Source organism: Leptodactylus fuscus, chromosome 10 (genome assembly GCF_031893055.1).
Source record: "Leptodactylus fuscus isolate aLepFus1 chromosome 10, aLepFus1.hap2, whole genome shotgun sequence".
In the NCBI taxonomy this organism is placed as follows: domain Eukaryota; kingdom Metazoa; phylum Chordata; class Amphibia; order Anura; family Leptodactylidae; genus Leptodactylus; species Leptodactylus fuscus.
Window position 1 is genome coordinate 41,796,938 of NC_134274.1, and position 22,948 is coordinate 41,819,885.

General features: G+C 43.3%; 2 protein-coding genes across 5 annotated transcripts in view; one reads left to right on the forward strand and one right to left on the reverse strand.

The window, feature by feature from the left end:
- Positions 1-3,896, reverse strand: part of SEC24C (SEC24 homolog C, COPII component) — a 38,590-nt gene extending 34,694 nt beyond the window's left edge. For 2 of the 4 annotated variants that reach the window (XM_075257833.1, XM_075257832.1), the window contains exons 1-3: positions 3,767-3,896; positions 1,607-1,797; positions 33-122 (exon numbers count right to left, since the gene is read on the reverse strand). In XM_075257833.1, the coding sequence (XP_075113934.1) occupies positions 33-122; positions 1,607-1,769 (253 nt within the window). In that variant the 5' untranslated portion in view covers positions 1,770-1,797; positions 3,767-3,896. The remainder of the gene's footprint in view (positions 1-32; positions 123-1,606; positions 1,798-3,766) is intronic. The other 2 variants (XM_075257834.1, XM_075257831.1) reach the window with 1 other exon arrangement.
- A 10,270-nt stretch (positions 3,897-14,166) lies between these two features.
- SYNPO2L (synaptopodin 2 like) overlaps positions 14,167-22,948 on the forward strand; it is a 56,564-nt gene continuing 47,782 nt past the window's right edge. The window contains exon 1 of the mRNA XM_075257836.1: positions 14,167-14,411. Coding sequence (XP_075113937.1) covers positions 14,307-14,411 — 105 coding nt within the window. The 5' untranslated portion in view covers positions 14,167-14,306. The remainder of the gene's footprint in view (positions 14,412-22,948) is intronic.

The window sequence follows — 22,948 nt, forward strand, 5'->3', positions numbered from 1 at the left end:
GTGCAGATTGATTCTTAACAGAGGAAATTTACCTATATAGTGAGAGGTTAGAGGAGAGGAAGTGCCAGAGGTGAAAGTATCAGGAGACCCTTTCTGAGGGAATCCCAAACTAGAAGAGAAACCTGAAAACATAAGGAGGAATACAGATGAACAAAGAAATAAAGACTACAAAATATATGGACAACAAATAGCTACGTACTGTACATTAGGCATACATACAAGAAGATACGAGAGTCTAAGTGTATAACCAATAGTCTTAGCTGTGGTTATATTAATACTATACACTAGAGATGAGCGAGTAGTATTCGATCGGATACCTCCCCTGCATAGTTATTGGTGTAATCGGTCGAATACCACAAAGTAAAAATTTGATGCCCCTCCCACCTTCCTTAGCGCTTTTTTACACCAATAACTATGTAGGGGAGGTATTCAATCGAATACTACTCGCTTATTGCTACACACGTTATCAGGGCTGAGGAGTTGGGGCATCAAAGATATTGGCTTTAAAATAAAACAATTATAGCACATAGTATATAGTATTAATATAGTAGAATCGATTGAGTAGGTGCAAAGCTTGTTGTATAATTATATGTAAAGCAATTTAGCAAAGATTCAAAAGTATGATCATAATTAGATGTTATGTTTCATCAATGTAAGGTCCATATTTCTAGCTAGTCATTTGTGAAGGAGTCAGTATATGGAAAACAGAGAAAGTGGAGCCAAAGTCAAAAGTATACAAGAAAAAAAACAAAACAAAACGCTATTATCTGTGTATAAGCCCAAGATCCAGACAAAGCTATCACATTATAAACAAAAACACAGGGAAGCAATCCAGATTAAAGTGAAAAAATTGTGCACTTTATTCCACTGTTTGGCATTCGGATTGGTGAACAGAGTACACAATTTTTTACACTTTAAACTGGAGTGCTGTTCTGTTATATATATATATATATATATATATATATATATATATATATATATATGTGTTAAATGTATTGTTGTTGCAGATTTTGCTGCAGTTTTTTGAGCCAAAGTAGTGGATTGAGAAGTATAAATGCAAACTCCGCTCTAGGCTTTGGCTAAAAATAAATAAATAAATAAAAATGCAGCAAAAGCTGCAAAAAAAAAAAAAAAAAAATCCACCAGACATGCAGGACTTTGTGTCCGGTTAAAAAAAAAAAAAAACGGTTTTGCCGTGGACAGGCACAAAACACTCACTCACTCAAGTGAATGGGTTTGAAAACTGACTGCCGGGTTTCCGTCCCCTCTCCAGTTTCTCGGGGCAGAAGACGGAAACCCAGCAAGATTGCCTAAAGCGGACACAGGCGCAGGTGTGAACCCATCCTTAGGTATTTAACTATAAGTCAACCTTACTAGGAATAAAACCAACAAGCCTTCTAAAATATAGACATACATTAAAGACATAATAATAATTAAGGTCCATAGATTTCTTGCCACAAATTAGAAATGAGCCACTTCTGCTTTCGGCAACAAACGTTCAGAACCAAAGTAGATTGAACACACAACCACGTGTACCCGATCCTCACTTAACTGCTAAAAATTCTTGCCAAAAAAGTAAAAGAATAGCTTTTCTAATCACCAATACCTTGTGTTGGGACATGCTGTGGGTAACCTTGCACAGGTCCATTATATCCAGGATACTGAGGGCCCCCTGGCATTGGTTGCCCGCTGTAGCCTGGCTGTTGGTACCCAGGGGGCAGGGGCTGCATGTAAGGTGTAGCTAAATGAGGCTGCTGGTTTACGTTCATCTTGTGTACATCCCCAGACTGGTCCTCTCTGCGGAGACAAAAGGAGAGAATGCCTTTAAGTGACCTATAGTACATTCACATTTTTCTGACAATAGCTACCCGATTCTTATTGGAAGTGGTCACCAGGCCTCTGGCCAACAACTGACAGCACCCACCCATCAGGGACTTGTCTCTTTGGCTTAATGAGGGGTTCTGAGCAAGGGAACCCACTATTTGAAGTCCATATGCTTAAACAAGGCAAATGGATAAGAAATTTATTCCAGGAGCTTTATAAAGAATTATTATTTTCTGCTCATCCGTGTCCTACACAAGGCAATTGCTTTAAAATGAACCAATGTTTACTATAGCAGCTAAAAGCAGAAGCCATTACTATATGACAGCCCCTTCCAACACAACTGTGGTAGACAATGAAGCTGTGGTCTCTATGTAGAGCAGTGTGTTCCTGGTATGAGAAGATAATAAGTCATTCAGAGCTCCTCTGCCTTATCTCTATACAGTATTGTTCAGGGCAACCATTCCAAGACGTAACACTTAGATATCAAATATATAGTCAGACATGGCCTTCACAGCCAGACCAGATTTGTGTATGAGGGTCTCCTAAGTTTCCACTGTGGGTAGATTTAGGTTGAAAGAGCATGTTATCGATTGATTTGCCCTCAGCAGCGCTCTTTAATTTTCCAAATTTTATCCTTTGTTTTGGTTTATACTGGTATACTAGGCGCCCTCACTGAGCCTTTGTTATTGCCTATGGGCGCCGGGTCCACTTTCTCTTCCTGTTGCTATAGCCTTAGGCCCAGGTCACATCAGCGTTCAGGGAGTCCCATAAGCTATAATGGGGTCCGTGTGGTTTCCACACATAATATGCGGAGAGAAAAATGCTGCTTGCAGAACTTTTCTCTCCGCAAGTTCTGTTCGGAAACCGAGTGGACCCCATTATAGTCTACGGGGTCGGCGGGATTCCTATGGTATCCCCAAGCTGACTCCCAGAAAGCAGATGTGAACCGGGCCTTAGGCTAAGGCCCCACGGGCCGGAACCACCATGCTAAAGCGCTACGGGAAGAACCGCGGCGTGAATGCATGGCGGTTCTTCCCACAGCGCTTTCAACAGAAAGTTCACTGAGTTTTCCTCCGCGGACTTTCTGCTACCATTATATCTATGGGAAAGCCGCTGGCGTTTCCGTAGATATAATTGACATGCTGTGATTTTGAAAAAGTGGGCCTGGGATTCGCATGAATCCCATCACTTTGCAAGTACGGTAAAATGCAGTGATTTTTACCACGGCGTTTCCGCTGCGGCCAAATTGCGGCTTTTCCGGCCTGCGGGGCCCTGGCCTTAAACTGGAAAACCCAGAAAATCTTGTTTTTTAAATAGTTACAAATGTATCCAGTCTAGTCAATAGGGATATAATGTGATCATTACTAATATGAACATTCCCATTCACTGATAACAAGCAATAGAGAGCGGAACACATACTGCACTAAATGGCGGTATCATCACACGGTTACACAGAATATTACGGGCTGTGTGTCAGTGGGGCTGATATTGGGAGACATCACCCCATTGTCCTGTTCTCAGTCACTTCCTAATTAATACTACTTAGGCAGGGACTGATTAGGTTTGGGTGGTTACCTAGTAACCAGCAGCATTGCCTGTACTTGGGCACTGTGCCCTAGTGGGGGGTATTACAGGCCACACTGGTCAGGTCAGTCACCGGCGCCGGGGTAGGAGATATTGTCTGCAATCCCTCTCTATGGTAAGGCCGGGGCTCCCTGCTATCACATCGGCTCCTCTCTATGGTAGCAGGGAGTCCGTCAGTACACAGGTGAGCAGTCCCACCTGTCACTAGGCCCGTAAAGTGCCGGCCTCCGGACTGCAGCACTGACAGGCTCCCTCCACTGACACAACACGCGATGCTGCCGGCCTTGAGGACCCCCGGGCCTGTCAAGGGCCCCGACCTCAATTTTGTAAACCCCCAGAACCTATGCGAAGCGCTCACCTCCTCTCGTTCCGGCTCCTGCACTCACTTCCCGTCTGTTTCCAGAAAGCGTCGTCTCCAGTTCCTTCCGGAAATGAGGTAAAGCTCGGGCTTCTCAGGCTCTGCCACGTCCACACTCCGCCCAGACCGGGAGAGCAGTGCACCGCGCAGAAACAAACCTTGGTCACGGGGCATCCGGCGCGCCTGCGCAAATACTTGCTCCGCCATCTTTAATACTGGCAATGTCAGTATAGTCATGTAAAATGTGGTCTTTGAGCGAGGGTCGGGTTCACACTATGCATCAACTTCAAGTGTCCTGAAAGGGACACATGAAAAAGTAAAAAAAAAAAAGTGAAAAAAAAATAATAAAGTGTATGAAAAAAATTAATAAAAGTTATAAAACCCTAAAAATCTTTTTTTTTCTATAGAAAGTGAATTAAATTAATAAAAACAATGCATATTTGGTATTGCCACGTCCGTAACAACCTGTACAATAAAACTGAAATAATATTTAAAGTACACGGTGAACGTTAGAAAAAAAAATGCTGAAAGTAGTGATTTTTCGCCATCTCACCTTAAAAAATATGCTACAAAAATAATCAAAAACTCATACGTACTCCACAACAGTACCAATAAAAAGTACAGGTTGTCCCACAAAAAATAAGCCCTCAACCAACACCGTCAACCGAAAAATAAAAATGTTACGCCTCTCAGAAGATGGCGATTCGAAAATCACTGATTTATGTCCCCAAATGTGTTTTTGTTCTGTAGAATTAGTATCGCATAAAAAAATGATATAAATGAGGTATCGCCATAATCGTACCGACCCGTAGAGTAAAGGTCACATGTTACTTATACTGTACGCTAGAACAAGTGGGAGGAAAAAACACAGATAACTGCGCTCTCCTTAAGGATCTTCGATACACAATGCAGTAAACCAAACCGAACCTCCAATATGAGCTAGAAAAAACAGACCGCTCCCAAGTTCCTGGGATGAGTTGTAGGATATAGCAACACAATGGTTAGGTGAGGGTCGCAATCACTCTGGCTACCCGACTGGAGTCGTTATTGGAACTGGTACGTATACACTGATGACAGTGAGCAAGAAGTCTGGTGGCGCACACCTCAAGGAACAAACTTGGACATGGAACAGGAAGAAGCTTTATTCAATGTGATAACGCGTTTCGGGGTTTCGCGTGACAGTGCAGCTGATACCAAAAGGAAGCGCACACGGCCATATACTGTACACTGCATTGCGGAAAAATTCAAAAGGTAAAACGCAGTGCCAGAATTGATTTATTTTTTTTTAATCCAGCAAAAAAAGCGTTAATAAAATGTATTCCATAAGTTGTAGGTACCCAAAAATGGTGTCATTGCAAAATGCATCTCATCCCGCATACAACAAGCCTTATATGGCCACGTCACCAGAATAATAATAATAGCTTGTACAATAATATAGCTTGTACAATGTGAAGACAAAACTCCCAAAAATCGCCAAATCATTAGAACACAACTGGCTGCGGCAGGAAGGGAATGTATAAGCTGTGCGAGCGTATATCAGAGGACACCCCATATTTACAGATTATAAGGGAAATAAACTAAAAGTGACCCCAGAGTGACCCTCCCCAATCATACAGCTATTGGGGATACCCTATGTATCCCGCTCAGCTTTGTATTCGCTTTTCACTATCCGCTGTGCAATCCCGGTTGGGATACTAATGCTCATTTACACCCCCTGATAAATTCTGTGAGGGGTATAGTTTCCAAAATGCTGTCACTTTTTGTGGGTTTCCATTGTTTTGGTAGTCCAGAGGCTTTGCAAATGAGACCTGAAAACTATTCCAGCAAATTCTGCTTTTCAAATGCTAAGAGTCACTCCTTCCCTTCCATGCACTGCCGTGTGCCCAAAAATCAGTTTACACCCACATGTGGGGTATTTCTGTGCCAATGTCCCCTGCAGTGAAGAGATGAAGAGATCCGTGTAAGGCACTGAGAAGGGAGGGGGAAGGGGGATGTGAAATGCAAGATGGAGAGAGAGAGAGAGAGTGTGTGTGTGTGTCTGTCTGTCTGTGTGTGTGTCTGTCTGTTTGTGTTTGTCATTATACTGGGGGCAGAGATTCAGGGGGGACATGAAACTGGGGGCAGATGAAAGGGGACATGAAATGGAGCAGATGAAGGGGGCAATTAAACTGCGGACAACTGGAAGGAAGTATTAAACTGTGGGAGTAGCTGGAGGGGGACCTATCTGTCTCTAGTTGCCCCCCGTTTAATGTCCCACTTCATCTGCCATTTATTTATTGCCCTCTCCAACTACCTCCATTGCTAATGTCCCCATCCAGCTGCTCCAGTTTCATGTTTAAACTGAGGCACCAGGAGAGGGACTTAATATTGTGGGGAAGTTGGAAGTGAACATTAGAATATGGGGGCATATAATTTATGAGTGACTGTAGGAGGATTATACTGTGTCGGGGGACATGAAAAATTAATAAGAATGGGCGGAGTCAACATAAAAGTGGGCGGAGCTAAATTTGCCATAGGACGTCTGTGTCTCAGCATCGGATGTGTGATGCTATGACGCCATTGCACCTTCCTGCGCCAAGAAGCAGACGCCAATCTAATTAATGGTAAAGTATATATTATAGGGTTTTCCGGCAAAAAAAGTTTTTTGTTTTCTTTTTAAAAAAATTTCTGATTGTGCTACTAATGGGTTAATAAATGCACCCATATACCTTTTAGCTTGTTTGGAGTGATTTCTGGGGGCTGCTGGTATCTCTGCTTTTGTTTACATGCTCAGCCTGCTATTTAACTTCCTCACTAACCCTCTCACCTTACTCCCTCCTCCTTCCTTTCTCTCCCGTACACCCACTCCCTGTCTCTCTAGATATCCTGCCCGTCCCTACCTACACAGCCCAACCCCCGACCGATATTATATACTTACCCCTCCACGCTTCTTTTCGTGAGATGGCCCCTCCTCCTCTACTGCTCCTGTACTCCTTCTCTGCAGCGATGAGCCACCACTACTGCGCAAGTGTGTAAGCGCAGTAGAGGTGAATTAACAGCGGCGGCGCGCACAGTGGAGAAGAGTATACACTGCACAGACAGCATCAGTACAGGAAGAGCAGCCATCTCATCGGATGAAGCCTGGATGGTAAGTATAATGGATGGAGGGGGAAGGGAGATAGTAGTGACGATCCGCTTCCAGAAATGGGGAAACGGATCGTCACCAGATAATCAGAAAATGTCTCTGGGGTGGTGACAGGACTGCCCCAGGGATATGGGTAACTATTCATTTTTGATAATTGATGTTATTCAGAAAGTAGAAGGTTGTTTAGGGTGTGGGGATTTCAAGTTCTCACAGACAACCCTTTCAATGGTGGCCCTTGGGTGGGCCCACAGAAGCAGTGCGCTTGGGTAAGCATACCGCCTAACTTTCAAAGGAACAAAATGGGGGGTGCACTATGTGTGCCACAGCAGATTTAGCTCCACCCACTTCTACATTGACTCCACCCATTCTCATCCATGTTTCCCTGTGCCCCCACACAGTATAATGCTCCTAAAGTCACCCTAACATTATATGTCCCACATTATAATGTTCCCTTCCAATTGTCCCTCAGTATTAAGTCCCAATCCTTGTGGCCCACTTTAAACTGGCGTAAACTAGAGGGGGACATTAAACTGGGGCAGCTGGAGGGAGAAATTAAACAGTGGGGGTAGTTGGAGGGGAACATTAAACTGGGAGCAACTAGACATGTCCCCCTCCAGCTACCCCCACAGTTTAATGTCCTCCAGTTTCCCCCAGTTTAATGTCACACTCCATCTGTCCCCCAGTTTAATGTCCACTCCTCGATCAGTCCCCAATTTAATGTCCCTCCTTTATCTAACACCAATTTAATGTCCCCTTCATCTGCCCCAGTTTAATATCCCCCCTACATCTACCACCAGTTTAATGTCCCCCTTTATCTGCCCCAGTTTAATTTTGCCCTTTATCTTTTTTATAATTGCCACTGTACTATGATGGCTTATGTTTGCATTCCTTAAACTAAAACTCAAAACTGCCTGATAGTGAACCCTAAAACCCCAAAGTTTAATAGAAAAAGCTAGAACGGAAATAATGCCCAAATATATATTGCCAATAAGGCTTTTAGAGAGGAGTGCAGGATAAACCACAGGAGCTATTTAAATGTTCCGACTGGGGCTCCACCATAGTTCTCCTCCATCACCTGCATTTCATTATGGGGGTAGGTCTCCTCATCAGTTATTTGCCATTAATTTGATCAATTCGCCAATTCAAAAAAAATCATGATTCTGATTTTCACCAGAATTATGAAATCAGTGTTAACGTTGGCCCAGAGTCTGACACCTTACATGTTTACTCCTCCAGCCACAAGCTATGGTCAACAGTTTCTTTTCTTTAGTCAATAGTTGGGTGTTCGTTCACATCTGCGTTCGGTATTCCATTCGGGGAGTCCACATGAGGACCCCTCCCCCGAACGGAATACCGAATGCAACTGCAAGCACTGTGCAGTAAAAGCACACGGATCCCCATAGACTATAATGGGGTCTGTGTGCTTGCCACACGCTGCCCGCACGAATCATGCGGACAGGAAAGTAGATTGCAAACTACTTTCCTGTCTGCATGATCCCTGTGGACATCTGGCGGTAAGCACACGGACCCCATTATAGTCTTTGGGTCCATGTGCTTTCACTGGCACACCGCTTGTAGTTGCGTTCAGTATTCCGTTCAGGGGGGTCTTCATGTGGACTCCTCCGGACAGAATACCAGGGCAGATGTGAACGAGGTCTGAGGTCACGGACGTTACATAAAATATATATAATGACTTCTCCCGCTACTAGCTCACTCAACTTTTATTTTAAATATTTAAGTCAAAACATGAAAATCCTAATTTGAGATTCACCGTTAAAAATGAAAATAAATAAATAGAATTTATTATTAGACAAAAATTGCCCAGCTCTTTGGAGGGGGGTGGGGGTTTACTTCATACAGTTATATCTCAGGATTGGGATATTTATATGCAGTTGCATCTGCTCCCAATGCCAACTGTGTTTTCAACTGAATTTATCTTTGGAAATAATACAGCTACATCTGCAACCATAGTGTCTCATGAAAGATGAGAAGCACTTGTCTACTTTTTTTTAATGCCCCAGATATAACCGTTTGAAGTGATCCTCCCCCACACACTTATTTTTACTGAATCACACATACAAGCCCATACACTGTACACAGCGAGAATCAGGGTGCAGCTCTCAATAGAGAGGCAAGGGAAAGAATAAAGACATGCAGGATTTCACAGAAAGGAGTCAAAATGTGTTACAAAAGTTGCCTTTTTTGAAAGAGGACCTTTCATGTCCACATGAGAGTGTGGTTTTATATACCACTGGAAATCTGCTTTCCCGGGACGTGCCCTGGGGGGTGGAAATATTAGTGCAGTTAGTTTCAGCACTGACATCTCCCCACTGTCTAAAGGTGTTCCTCATAGCTCAGAGTCATCTGACAGTACAAAGCTATGAGAACAGTCAGGAAGGGGGGACGTTTCTTACAGCCCCACGATGACGCTGAGCTATGAGAATCGCCCTTCTGACAGTGGGAAGATATCTCAGCCACTGTGGGCAAATAGCAGGAATTCACCGCACTGTTGGCTTTCTAGCGGTATATTAAACCATGACACTGGGTACACACCAGCGTTCGGCAGTCCGTTCTCAGGTTTCCGTCTTCTGCATGCAGAAGATGGAAACCTGTCATGCCAAGTCCGGCCGTGAGCACCGGTGAGCGTTTTATGCTTTCCGTGGCAAAACCGTTTTTTTAAAACCAGACACAGAGTACTGCATGTCCGACTCTGTGTCCGTTTAAAAAAAAAAACGTTTTGCCACGGAGAGCATAAAACGCTCACCGGCACTTACGGCCGTACACCTTTCAAACCCATTCAAGTCCTGCAGCTTTCCGTCTCCTGCTCTATTTTGTGCAGGAAACGGAAACCTGCAAATCGGACTCCCGGGCACAGATGTGAACGAGCCCTTACTTTTATTTTTCTGTTCACAGAGCTGTATGAGAGATTATTTTGTGCAAGACAAGTTGTACTTTGTAATGGTAGCTTTTAATCTTATCTTATCTTCTGTGAGATAAGACAACATAAGATAAGATATTAGTAAGAAGATACTATATTAAACTGCTCTTGCAGCACCTTATTTTAGGTTCTGATAAAGTCAGGTCTGTTATCTCTCTATGTAAACACTCAGCTAACTGTCAGTGGATTGTGTACATGCATTTGCATATTATCTGATCTGCTCCAGTGCTGACACACTGGATGGGAAAACACCTTTAATCCAAATTGTCAGTTTGCCACTCTTAAACATGCCGGGAAAAAGAAAATCTAATTTGTTGCAAAATTCTAAAACTATAAGCTATGAAGAAAACCAGAAGTCAACAGAGTTCTCCTCAAGCGGAGCTGAGGGGGATCATCGACGCCAACAACAGGCTCATTATATGGTATCCCAGTGAGTTGCTGAGATGCCAGAACAATCACGGGCACAGCACAAGGAGTGAGTTCAGTGGCAGGCCAGCTTGACAGCTGCTGAAACACCGGAGCAGGCGGATCATCGATGCCAACAAAACTCTCATTATATGGTGTCCCAGCGAGCTGCTGAGATGCTAGAAGAATCATGGGCACAGCGCGAGGAATCAGTTCAGCAGCAGGCCAGCTTGAAAGCTACTGAAACGCTGGAGCAGGCAGATCATCAATGCTAACAACACACTCATTATATGGCGTCCCAGCAAGCTGCTGAGATGCAGGAACAATCACAGGCACGGCGTGAGGAACAAAGTTAGCAGCAGGACAGCTTAAGAAATGCTGCATTCCTAAAAAAGAGCTATTGGTAACCCTGTGTATCTGGGATTCATTTCTTACATCATGCTAGATCTAGAATGGTGCTGTCTTTTATTTTAACATGTATATACTGCCACTGAAGGCACCAGGCTTCATATGTTAATGTTGTCGAGATCTGATAAGTGACTGCTTGAACCCCCACTGATCTGTTCTGAACATGATCACTGCCACCCCATTCATTCTCTATGGGAGATAGCTGAGAGCAGTACTTTGTTATTCCCGGCAGTCCATTAGAAAGTAATAGAGCGGCTGAACAGACAGAACCAACCACCTGTTCATACGAGGGTGCAAGGGACCCCCATTCTCATGACTGGAGGAAATCCCAGTATTGCTATGTCTATTCAATCCTATCTTCATCCCCTTAGCAGTGTGGAGAATTGTGAGACACAGGACCCCTTGAGTGATGAGTGGTCAGTGGGGTCCCAGTAGGGGAACGCACATTTAACACCTCTGCTGTAAATAGGTTGTACATGTTATTTGCCTTTAAAGTGAATCAGAAAGGTCATCTAGCTACATGTTCTAAGGGCAGCCTATGGTGTAAGAGTAGACATTCTGTATGCAGGGACATCTGTCAGTCACTTAGTGTGGGAAGTAATACTTCTATGTGACGCCTTAAAGCCATGGCCATACATTATTCATCCTCTGTTAAAGTGTGTGACATAGTGATGACATGGCAGGGAGTGCGGGAGTGCTGCTATGATTGACAGATGACAACCATCATTAGTGGCTAAGAACACTGATATAATTCTTTGTAAACCATAGATTGTGGCTATATGGGATCCAGGCCCTGGTACAAAAGAAGTGATGCCACATAATTTCTGATTCCCCCTGAAAGTGCCAGGAAAGTAATATATCCAGAATCATGGCATTGAAATGACTGTACAGTATATTCAAAGACCCACCGGTGATGGACTGTGCTAAACAGGGTAATAATTCATCAGTATATGCTGTATGGAGGATGCCATACACCGTTTGTGCTTCTGTCTTTATCGCTTGTCGTAGAAGTGCTGCCAATATGTGTTGTAGTAGATAGGCGTACTGAAATAGTCCTATACACTGACAGCACACTTCTGCATGCTTCACATTATTGCTCATTGCTCCGATTAGTTAGATGATGTGCACTTTCCACTGTGACTTATTAGGCTACATTCACACGAGCAAGTTTTACATGCGTGAATCAAACATTGACAAAGAGTAGAATGAGCTCACTGCTACCAAAAACAGCACATATCTGTCGAAGTGCCAAGACGTTAGTCAGCGCCAAATCAGTGCCAAGATGTTAGTCAGTGCCAAATCAGTACCAAGATGTTAGCAGTAAATGCCTGAAGTTGTATAAATTGTGGAACCGGTTCATCAGACTGGTTTTCCCAGCACATATAACAGACGCTCATTCATATCAAGTTTGAGGAATTTGGAGGTGACGTCTACACCAAAGATTCTTTTCTATGTTTCTAAAATCATTCCTGAACATCTTTGGAGTGTGTACCTTTGTTATGTAGGAATGTACTTGGACTGCAACAATGTTTAACTAGGTGTTATATCACATCCACATGAATGCCACGAACCAAGATTTTCCTGCAGAATATTACCTAGGCCCCTGATGGTGAACTTATGGCTTGTATGGCAGAGGTGGCACTCAGAGTCCTCTCTGTAGGCACCCATCTGTGGAACAGATCATACTGTGTGGTGGACACTTTGCAGCAGATTGTACTGTGTGGGGCCCACTGTAGAGCATATTGAACTGTGTGGGGCCCACTGTGGAGCAAATTGTACTGTGTGAGGGCCGCTGTGCAGCATATTGTACTGTGTTGGGCCCACTGTGGAGCAAATTGTACTGTGTCGAGGCCACTTTGCAGCAGATTGTACTGTGTGGCGCTCACTGTGGAGCAAATTGTACTGTGTCGAGGCCACTTTGCAGCAGATTGTACTGTGGGGCTGACTGTGGAGCAAATTGTACAGTGTATGAGCCACTGTGGAGCAGATTGTACTGTGTAGGGGTCCTTCACTATTTTTATCACACAGTATTTGTTTTATAGCAGGCAAGTAATATTGTTACAGACCGCCTGTAATTGTATACAATCGTTTATCCGCACAGTATTAAGGTTTAATTGCCAAGCTGGCACTTTGCAATAAATTAGTGCGCTTCAGGTTGCAGTTTGGGCACTCGGACTCTAGACCTAGACCTTCAAAGAAGTCAATCCAGTACCTCGCTTCACACTGATGAGCGGCAATAACCTCAAGAACAGCTCAGTCTGCAGGTAGGCCTCTTTTCTTTTTGAAAGATATGTTCTGGTTTGTCTTTAATTCCAGTCAATATCACTAGTTTTTTTTTAGAAATCGGGCATTGACCTATAATGAGCTTCCTTCCAAAAGGTGATGCTAGAGCAAGCTTTTCTTTCCATCAAGAAGAACTTATTTGCATATTCCTTTTCTAGGGCATTACACTGACTCCACTCACACTCACTTGCCTTCTTCCATAGTTGATCCTGATGCCATCGCTTCCCTAGGTAAGGGTCACATAGACATTCCCAAATTGGTATAAAAATTGGTATATTTCTCATACATGGAAATATAAAAGAGTTACAGGTGTCAGGAATTTTTTTTTTCAAAGATTTGGATTTTTTTAAAGGATTAAAACGTAAAAAACCAATTATATAAATTTATTATCCCTGGAATTGATTATACAGCCTGACCGCGGTTGGGAGGAAGGATCTCCGATAGCTCCTTCTCACACTTGGGGTGAAGCAGTCGGTCACTGACAGTACTGTCACGGTCTCATACATGGGATGGGAGTTGTTCTCCAGCATGGAGCTCACCATGGACAGTATCCTTCTGTTACCCACCACCTGTACTGGGCCCATTGTATAGTAGCTGGTGCTACTATACAATGCAGAGGATTAACAACCATCAAGGCCATAGTGACCAATCCACTGTGAGTAGAGTTGAATGATCGGGATCGGGAAAGATTAGATCTTGATCGGCGATCGAGCAAATTTCACGATCGGGATCGGCTGGAAAATGATCGAAAATCAGATTTTAAAAACGATCCTGAAATCTCAAGATCGGCTCAACCCCAACTGAGAGTATATCTCATGTGTACCTAGTCTACATCACAAGGCACTTGTTATATACGTATTTTAACCCCCCCAAAAAATGAATGTGGAAACTGTTAAAATTATTTTGCAATTTTTGAAAGTCAATTGCTATAAAGTCAGACATGCATACTGAATGAACTCTTCCTTTTTTTCTCTGCAAATAGCAGTACTCCCAGTAGTAGTATTCCAGCAATGTGAACAGGTGGGTGCGGAAAGGCTCAGGATGCATTATTACTAAAAGGCACTTTACAAAGAGACATCTAAAATTAGACTGGATAAAGGTTTGTGTGACAACGCTCCATGGATTGGTAGGAGGGATCTGCTTTCAGAGAAGGGGTAAAACGGGAGGGAGGGAAAGAAGATTGACATGACATGTGCTGGGGACGCCACTGGCTTCATCCCAAAAGTATCACTGACTCATGGTAACAAGTGGAGAAGGTCCCAGAAGAGTTGAGCGCGGCCAGGATCTCCACTCCTGCTGTTTGCTTGCCTACTTTTGATACAAGGGAAAGGAGCTGTGATGGAGATCAGATATTTTAGATCTGCAGAATAGAACAAAGAAGAATGGGAGGCGAAGACCATATCCTGATCACCCTATCTGGAGAGGGTCCCTGGGGCTTTAGACTGCACGGGGGAGCTGAGAAGAGCTTACCTCTCCTTGTGTCAAAGGTATGCACTCATCGTGAGGCCTAACACCACAAGGCCAAGTGGTTGCACCGACACAAACCTCATCAAGTTACCATCACATATATAAAGAAGCTTTGCAGCGGTTTACACCATAGTAATGATTATTAATATTATTGAGGATTGCTACATCGTGCACATCTGCTCTATTGCACAGTTCTACAGAACATGCATGCTCCATTCATACAGGATAAAGGCTGTATTGTAGTGTATATCTCATATTATGATCACTATTTACACTGTCGCTGCAGCTCTTGTCTATGCACCATGTGCAGGGAAGCTAGTTTTTGCTTACTTAGCTACGGGCGCTTTTAATAGCCCCTCAATTCTGCCAAGAGGAGGCATAATACTGGCACCTTCTGGTAGACTGACATAAAGCTACACTAATCTTAAATAAATGACTTGCTTTTTTTTATATCATAATTTTTATTGTTTATTTTTCATAAAAAAGTTAAAAAAAAATAGCCGGATGTAGAATGCAAGTATTTACATAATAGCGAGATTGATACACAGTAATATAGTGTTATAGTAACACCTCTATGACAAAGTAATATCAAGCTGATATTATTCCAACAATCCGAACCCAATTGTGTTACTTTGCATTGTTCAGACAAGGATACAGTTGCGAATCAAGTGTTTCTTGTTGCCCTTTGTTAGAGGGATTGTAAAAACTAAAACTTGTTCTAAAGGCATCTAAACATGACGTATAAGCCAGTCAATCAGGTTGGAAAATTTTGCCCATGATCATCTGAAATTTCTGAATACGACTGATCCTTTGCCACTTTGCTCAAGGTTACCCCAGTTAGTCAGTGTAGTCTGGCATGTTGCTGGAGGGATCATTCATATACCGATGATTGATCGGCTGTAATGTCACTTTATTTTGGATGTCATTTGCAAATAATCTCAGATGCAATGGCAGATGCAGGGAACTGTGTAGTCCTATCACCGAGTATATCCAGGGCTTATGTTTGAGGATGTTCATGCTGCAGAGACTTGATCCAGGTATATAGAATTAGTGTAAATTTCATTTGCTACCATTTCTGCCTCAAATCTAGCTTCTATGCATTTACACAGTGTTTAGCGTTTTTCCGCGCTGCATTCTTTATGGGCTGACATTGCTACAGTCAGATGTTAGATAAAAGTTTGTAGTAAAATATGACCATAGTGGTTTCAATTGGCAAGGCACTCAAGGCATTTTGGCTGGGGTCTCAGCCTCGGGGTACATACTGAAGGTGCTGAAGTTGCATGCGAACAAACCCCACCTACATAGGGCCACCATTGATCAAACAGTTATACTATATAATCATGCAGTCAATGGCGGACACTTGTGCATTGTGTTTCGGCTGAATGCGGCTGCTGCACTGTGAGTACGTGTCCTTATAATTACTACTTTGTATGATGTTTAAAAAGGCAGAAAAAATAATAGAATGAACCCGTAATGAGGCTTTTTAGCCAACGTATACACAAATATGTTCATAGACAGGTATTGTCACATGGACAATATATATTTCATTAATGAGCCCAGGCAGGACCAGTTCTGAGTTTTGCCCCGGGCTCATGGCCTCCCACACGGGCCTATGATAATACAAGGTCATGTGTAAAGAGCCATAAGAAAATAATGGGCCACTGACAAAGCACACGGTCTTATGCATGGGGGCTTACTTGTATATCATGGTTGTCAATCGTTATTTAGGCCATGTACTAACAAGGTAGTTTGTAGGAGCTGAATGTGGCAATGAAGTTGGTTACGGATATGCAGGCCACTAAAATCAGCACATGAAAGATCAGATGATGGTCTCTGTACGGTTTGAATGAGTTTTAAGCCATCCCATATGTCAAAGTGTTCAACCTGCAGTGTTTGCCTAAATTGCTATGTAAGCCATCTTACATCTAAGCGGAGATCTATTACTGCTTAGATCAGTATGACATGGCAGTAATACAGTTGCATTTTACAGCTGCTTATGGCCACCGAGATCTCTCAAAGGTCCCTATGGTGATGTCAGTTTCATCCAGTTCAACTGTGGGAGCTCAGGGTATTCCAGCCATATTACAGAGCTTACAATGCACCCGAATTATGCAAGTGTTAGGCTAAGGCCCCACGTGGCATCCTGTTGCATAAAAGCGCTGTGTGAAAAGCCGCAACTGCAATGCATCGTGGTTGTTAGCGCTGGCGTTTCCAGAAATATCATTGACATGTTGCGATTTTCCAAGACCATTGTGTGTCTGCACCGTGTATTTTCCTGCAAAGTCGGCATAGGATTCACTAGAATCCCATCCACTTTGCTATTTACTCCATATGAGGACATGGGATGAAGAAGACCTGCCAGGTGTTTGTTCCATCCTAAACTGACCCCAACATGTGCAACTTCAAGTTATGACTTTTCTTAAAGTGTCCCTTACTAACTTTTCTATTGCTGAAAAAGTCACGTTATAACTTACCTGGGCATAAACACTGCAGAAAAAAAACAACGGCATTTTACATTCCCTGCAAAGTGGATAGGATTCTATAGAATCCCATCTACACATTGCAGGAAAATACATGCTGCCATCATGGTTTTGGAAATCGTAGCATGTTAATTATACCTATGGAAACGCCGGCGGTTACGCTATAGGTATAATGGAAGCAGAAAGTCTGGAGAGGAAACTTCGGTGAAAAGCCCTGTAGGAAAAAAAACACAAAATGTTGCTGCTGCGTTTTTTTTCACAGTGGTTGTGCCATTAAAGAAGACTTATCCCTATCTACAGGACCGGGGATAAGAGTGCGATCACTGGGAGCCTGACCGCCAAGTCTCTCAGCAATAAGGGGAACGATAGACCAAAAGCCTCTCTAAAGCCTTCTTGTTAAAGGAGCGCCAATGCACTTGCACGACCTGCGCTCCATTCGCTACTCATTGTGGGGCTGCAGACGCAGATCGAGATTACAATCTCAGCATAGCTATAGCAGTAAATAAAGCACTGTTCACACAAAGACACTGAAACTCACAAGGAGGCTTTACAGGACTTTCTGTCCCCCGTTCTCCTGATCACTAAAATAAATGGTGTCCTGTGAATAGGGAATAAGTACGCTTAATTGTACAACCACTTTAAGGGTAAGTTCAGACAGAGATTTTTGGCCCGGAACCTGAGGCGAAGGCCGCCTCAGGTTCCAGACCAAAAGCCAGGTAGCCGCAACTGAAAGCTGGTGCCCCGCACCAGCATCCAGCCGCGCACTCCGCTCCCGATTAGGCCCAATGAATGGGTCTAGTCCAGAGGAGGGGGTGTCTTCTGGCCGAATCGCGAGGTGAAATGGCCTGAAGAATGAGCATCGCTCCCGGAAAAAAGACCTGAGCTGTCTTATTGGTCAGAGTTTTGAGGCGGATAGGGCCTCAAAATCCTGACCAAAAAACTCTGTGTGAACTTACCCTAAGGGTAAGTTCACACGTAGTTTTTTGGATCGGAATCTGAGGCGGCCTCTGCCTTAGGTTCCAATCCAAAAGCCGGGTGGCCTGCACTGCCCCGGCATCCAGCCGCACACTCTGTTCCGGATAAGACCTAGTCCGGAGGAGGGTTTGTCTTCAGGCAGAATCGTGAGTCCACTCGGCCTGAAGAATGAGCATCTCGCTTCTTTTTTCTGGGAGCCGGAAGAAACGGCTCCTGGAAAAAGCTCCTGAGCGGCTCCCATTGATTCCAATGGGAGCCGTCTTTTTGGTCAGGGTTTTGAGGCCCCTAGCCAAAAAAAACTACGTGTGAACTTACCCTAAGGGTAAGAAGACAACAAAAACAGAAGAAAAGGCATTGAGAAATGTTTTTTTCCAATGACTTCATTGATTTTTGTTGTCTTCTAGGATCAGATATTACGCTGCAGCAGTTTAACCAATTATAGAAGTTTGGGTTAACCCTGTGAGTTCTGTATGTGTGAAAACTAAGCTGGGTGAACAATGATATTAGGCTTTATATAGACATTGCACACTGACAGCAGAGGTAGCAGGAACATAACCAGTTTTCTTGGAGGATTTGTGATTCAGATTCTATCACATGAGGATGCCTGTCTTATCATGGCCATATCTTTACATCAATGGCCCATTTACGTGACTACACATACATCAAAACGTAACAGTCCATGGCAGGTCTGCTCGGACAGCTGCAGTATGTTCATGGCTAAGGCAGAATGTCAAGTGACCTTCAGTCAACCACAATGTGACTTGCTGAAGGTGCATTTGACGTGTACTTGACACCACGTTGTGTGCACAGTATTTCAGCTTTCTGTCATCAGCTGATAAACCCCATCACTAGACAATGAGAATAAAAGATAGAAGTGCGGGCTAATATTACTACATAAGGCACTTATTATCCACCAATGGGAGAGAAAACACGTAACTGGAATGTGAAGTCTACCTGAATTTAAAGGTAAGTCCACCACCTCCAAAACTGATTCTAATACACTTATATGCTGTTGTGAAAACGATCAAAAATAGGATAATTCATCATCAAAAAATAGCCATGTGATTTGTCACATTGTAATCAACGTGTTCGAAAAACCGCTTTGAAAAGGACCTTACAAAAATGGCCATTTTTGACGTATATATGAATGAGGTCTAAAAGTTCTTCTTGGCAGCAGCATTGCACTGTGGCACAAAATATGGTGTTCACTATGTGGCCCATACAACAGCATAAAAGTGTCTCAGAGGCTATTTTGATGGCAGTAGACCCGCTTTAACATCATAATATCATGAATAGTGTAAAAACCTCCCAGTAATGGTCAGTGATTGAATATTGACAATTTGGCATAGAAAAACCATACCTATAGCAAGCACAAGTCTTTTTGGCATACAGTTGGCCAATAGTTATATGTTTTTATGGAAGTATAAGGCAGATACAGGTAATTCCAAGAATGTAAATGTAGAAAGTGAAGAGGTAGCAATGACAAGCACATCTTGGTTTTTGAACTGGCCCAAATGTTAACCCTTAAAATGCTATTTTTTCTCCCTAACACGTAGGAATAGCCTTAAGAAAGGCTATTCTTCTCCTACCTTTAGATGTCTTCTCAGCGTCGCTGTTCGGTAGAAATCCCGTTTTTCTTCAGTATGCAAATGAGTTCTCTCGCAGCACTGGAGGCAGTCTCCAGCGCTCAAACAGCACTGGGGGTGTCCCCAATGCTGCAAGAGAATTCTCCAGGGTTCAAATTTCTACACATGCATAGTTAGCTCTGCTATCGGGCCACAGGCAGTGCCGACTGCACATGCCCGCAGCCATTTTTTTTGACCACTTATGCTCTGTACTCCATTGAACTACAGGAATGTACTGCACATGTGCAGTACGCTCACATAAACGGCCACAAAAAAATAGCCGCGGGCATGTGCATTCGGCTGTGATCTGTGGGGTCCTGGCTGTCAGATCCCTAACAGATCTCATATTGATGGCCTATCCATGTCCAACAACACAGGATAAAGCCCCAATCAGTGCTCCACACATGTTAAGGTCCCCATCAGACATTGTCCCCCACACAGTGGTCACTGCTGCGCTTCCCTGTCCTTTCTCTGTTCCCAGAACATTGCTGTGATGTGTCATTTGTGCCCAGAACAGGAAGGAGCAGATGGCGTTGGGGACCACAGTTGTGAGCAATGATCTTTCTGATACTCACTTCCTGGCAGCTTGTAGGCCATAGAACATGCGGTCTACAAGTTGGAAAATGGCAGGGTATTCTATTACTTCCTTCTCTACCAGAGTCAGGACCGGGTCGGAGCACGTCTACTCTCCATTTCTGCAACCTGGTAGATTTTTAACAACCAGGTCAACACAACAGGGAGAACTGGCTGCATCCCACACATGGTCAGTCACATGGATATGTATTTGTATACCAAATCCAAAGTAGTTCAAAAAGCGAATCTGTAAAAAAGAACATAGAAAACAATAGTATACTATAAATAATCCATCCTGGTCCAGTGTTGCCTCCTCTCATGGAGCAAACTATCCAATTACATCTTATCATTAGAGTTCAATGTCAAATGCAAAATATTGACAGATGTCGTTTAACTTAAAAAATATTGATTTAAGGTTAAGGCTGAGCGTGAGAGACTGGAGCGCAATATCACTCATGCAGCAAGCTCCACTTGCAAAACCTGTTTGCAGGGTATCTCCTGAGTCAATATAAAAGGGGTTGTTTGTAATGATCTAGAAGTCTGTGATGAAACAATCCCTTTAACTAATACATTTACAAGGGTGGCTTCTTTCAACACATTGTCAGCTCCTGTGACAGTACCAAAGCATTTTCCACCCTCTTTGCCAACGGCTGTTTCCATGATCTGTTTATGCATCTATTTGTAGTAACATTATATCGCAGTGGCAGACAGACGCAATATTAGTTATGGCAAAGACGACTTAGATTGATGACATTGTGACAAAATTACTTGTGTAAGGTATTAGGTCTGTTAGATCTATTGTCAGGTCCAGATGAAGGTTGGCAAAGGGCTCTGGGCAAAAAAATCTGGGGATGCTATGGGCCACACCTTGGCTTTTATTTGTGATTCCTGGGCAGCTGACCTGCTTTTTAACCTTTCCATGTTGATGTATGTACAGTCTATATATAAAATACTAGTAGAAGGACCCGGCTTTCCACAGGTATATTTCAATTTTGGTTTGTGTAGTGGCCCCATAAGAACTAGCACTGGTCTATTTTGTATTGTCATTTGTGTGTAGTTTAAATATGTTTCAATTTATAAGAATGCTGGCATCCAGTATGGTAGTCCAGTATAGGTACAGTCTATTTATGGCTGTGTTGTTATGGAAACCTGGTAAATGAAATGTGAAGTTATACTGACTGATACACATCACACGACTGAATATTTAAGAACCTGCAAACTGCTATTGACTAATACAGGTCATAAATAGCTTGGTTGCTTTGGAATCATGGTGTAAAGCTGTGTGTATGTCAAGACTGAAAAACCTGCGAGTTTTCATTGGTCCATAAGTGTCATGTAATCATGTGTATCTCAGTTTGGATATCAGTGAAAAACCTGTGATTAGTTGTTGTGGAAACCTGGAGTAAACGTGTGTGTAACAGTGTCATCCACAGCGCCCTGCACCTTCAAAGCTGACCTATAGCAATGAAGAAAAATGGCTGGGTTGTTTTGCAAAGCTGAGTAAAACTGTGTGTGTGCGACCTTATGTTACAGTGCCATCCACAACGCCCTGCGCCCTTAAAGCTGACCTACAGCAATGAATACAAATGGCTGGGTTGTTTTGAGAACCTGGAGTAAAGCTGTGTGCATGTGAAGACTAAGCACCTGCGAACTTCTATGTGACTGTATGTATATCAGTTGGGAATACTGTATCTCAGGAATGGTACGTCCTAGAGAACTGAGACCTGGTCTAAAACCTTCCCGGACATCTGATGTACCTGTGTGCCAAATTTGGTGAAGATCAGTCCTGTTGTTTGGTCATGCATAAAGAACAGACAGACAGAAACCCACTTACAGGAAAAAAAAAATATTTGACTTCACTAAACAGAATGGGGGGGGGGGGTGGCATTTATTGAGACTGTAGTCCTGTATGCCATCAGGTGACTTAATCAGGTGACTGAATTATTGATGCAAGGTTGTTTGTACCATAAAGGTGATCTTATTTTCCATCTCGAGCTTCCAAAATTCATAACTTTTTATTTCTTGTTCACATAGAGGGCTTATTCTTTACACAACGAGTTGTACTTTCAGATGATTCCATTTTGGGGCACATAAAATGCTTTGATTAGCTTTGAATAATAGCTGATTGTTGATGGATCTGTATGAGGGCTCTTTTTTATGGGGCAAGTTGTATTTTATTATTGGCACCAATTTTTGGGCAATATAACTTTTTGATCACTTTTATTGCTATTTTTGGGAGAGGCAAAGTGACTACAGATGAGCGAGTTATATTCGATCGAGTAGGTATTCGATCGAATACTACGGTATTCAAAATATTCCTACTCAATCGAATACTACTAGCTATTCGCAGTAAATGTTTGATTCAGAGCCAGCGTTGATTGGCCAAATGCTATACAGTGTATAGCATTCGGCAAATCAACGCTGGTTCTGCAGCAGGCTTGTCCTTGCTAGTCGGGAGAGATGGCAACTTGCTGTTACGAGGGAGCTGACTTTTTCTCATAGGAATGAACTGACCAGCGTTGATTGGCCAGTGTACAGCATTTGGCCAATCAACACTGGTTCTGCCGGAGGCTCGTCTGTGAGGAGGCGGAGTCAAAAATCAGACCACAGCAGTTTCCATTGTGGTCCGATCTTAGACTCCGCCTCCTCACAGACGAGCCTCCGGCAGAACCAGCATTGATTGGCTGAATGCTGTACACTGGCCAATCAACGCTGGTCAATTCATTCCTATGAGAAAAAGTCAGCTCCCTCATAACAGCAAGCTGCCAGCTCTCCCAACTAGCAAAGACGAGCCTGCGGCAAATCAACACTGGTTCTGCAGCAGGCTCATCCTTGCTAGTCGGGAGAGCTGGCAGCTTGCGGTTACGAGGGAGTTTACTTTTTATCAGCGCAACTGCAAGCGCT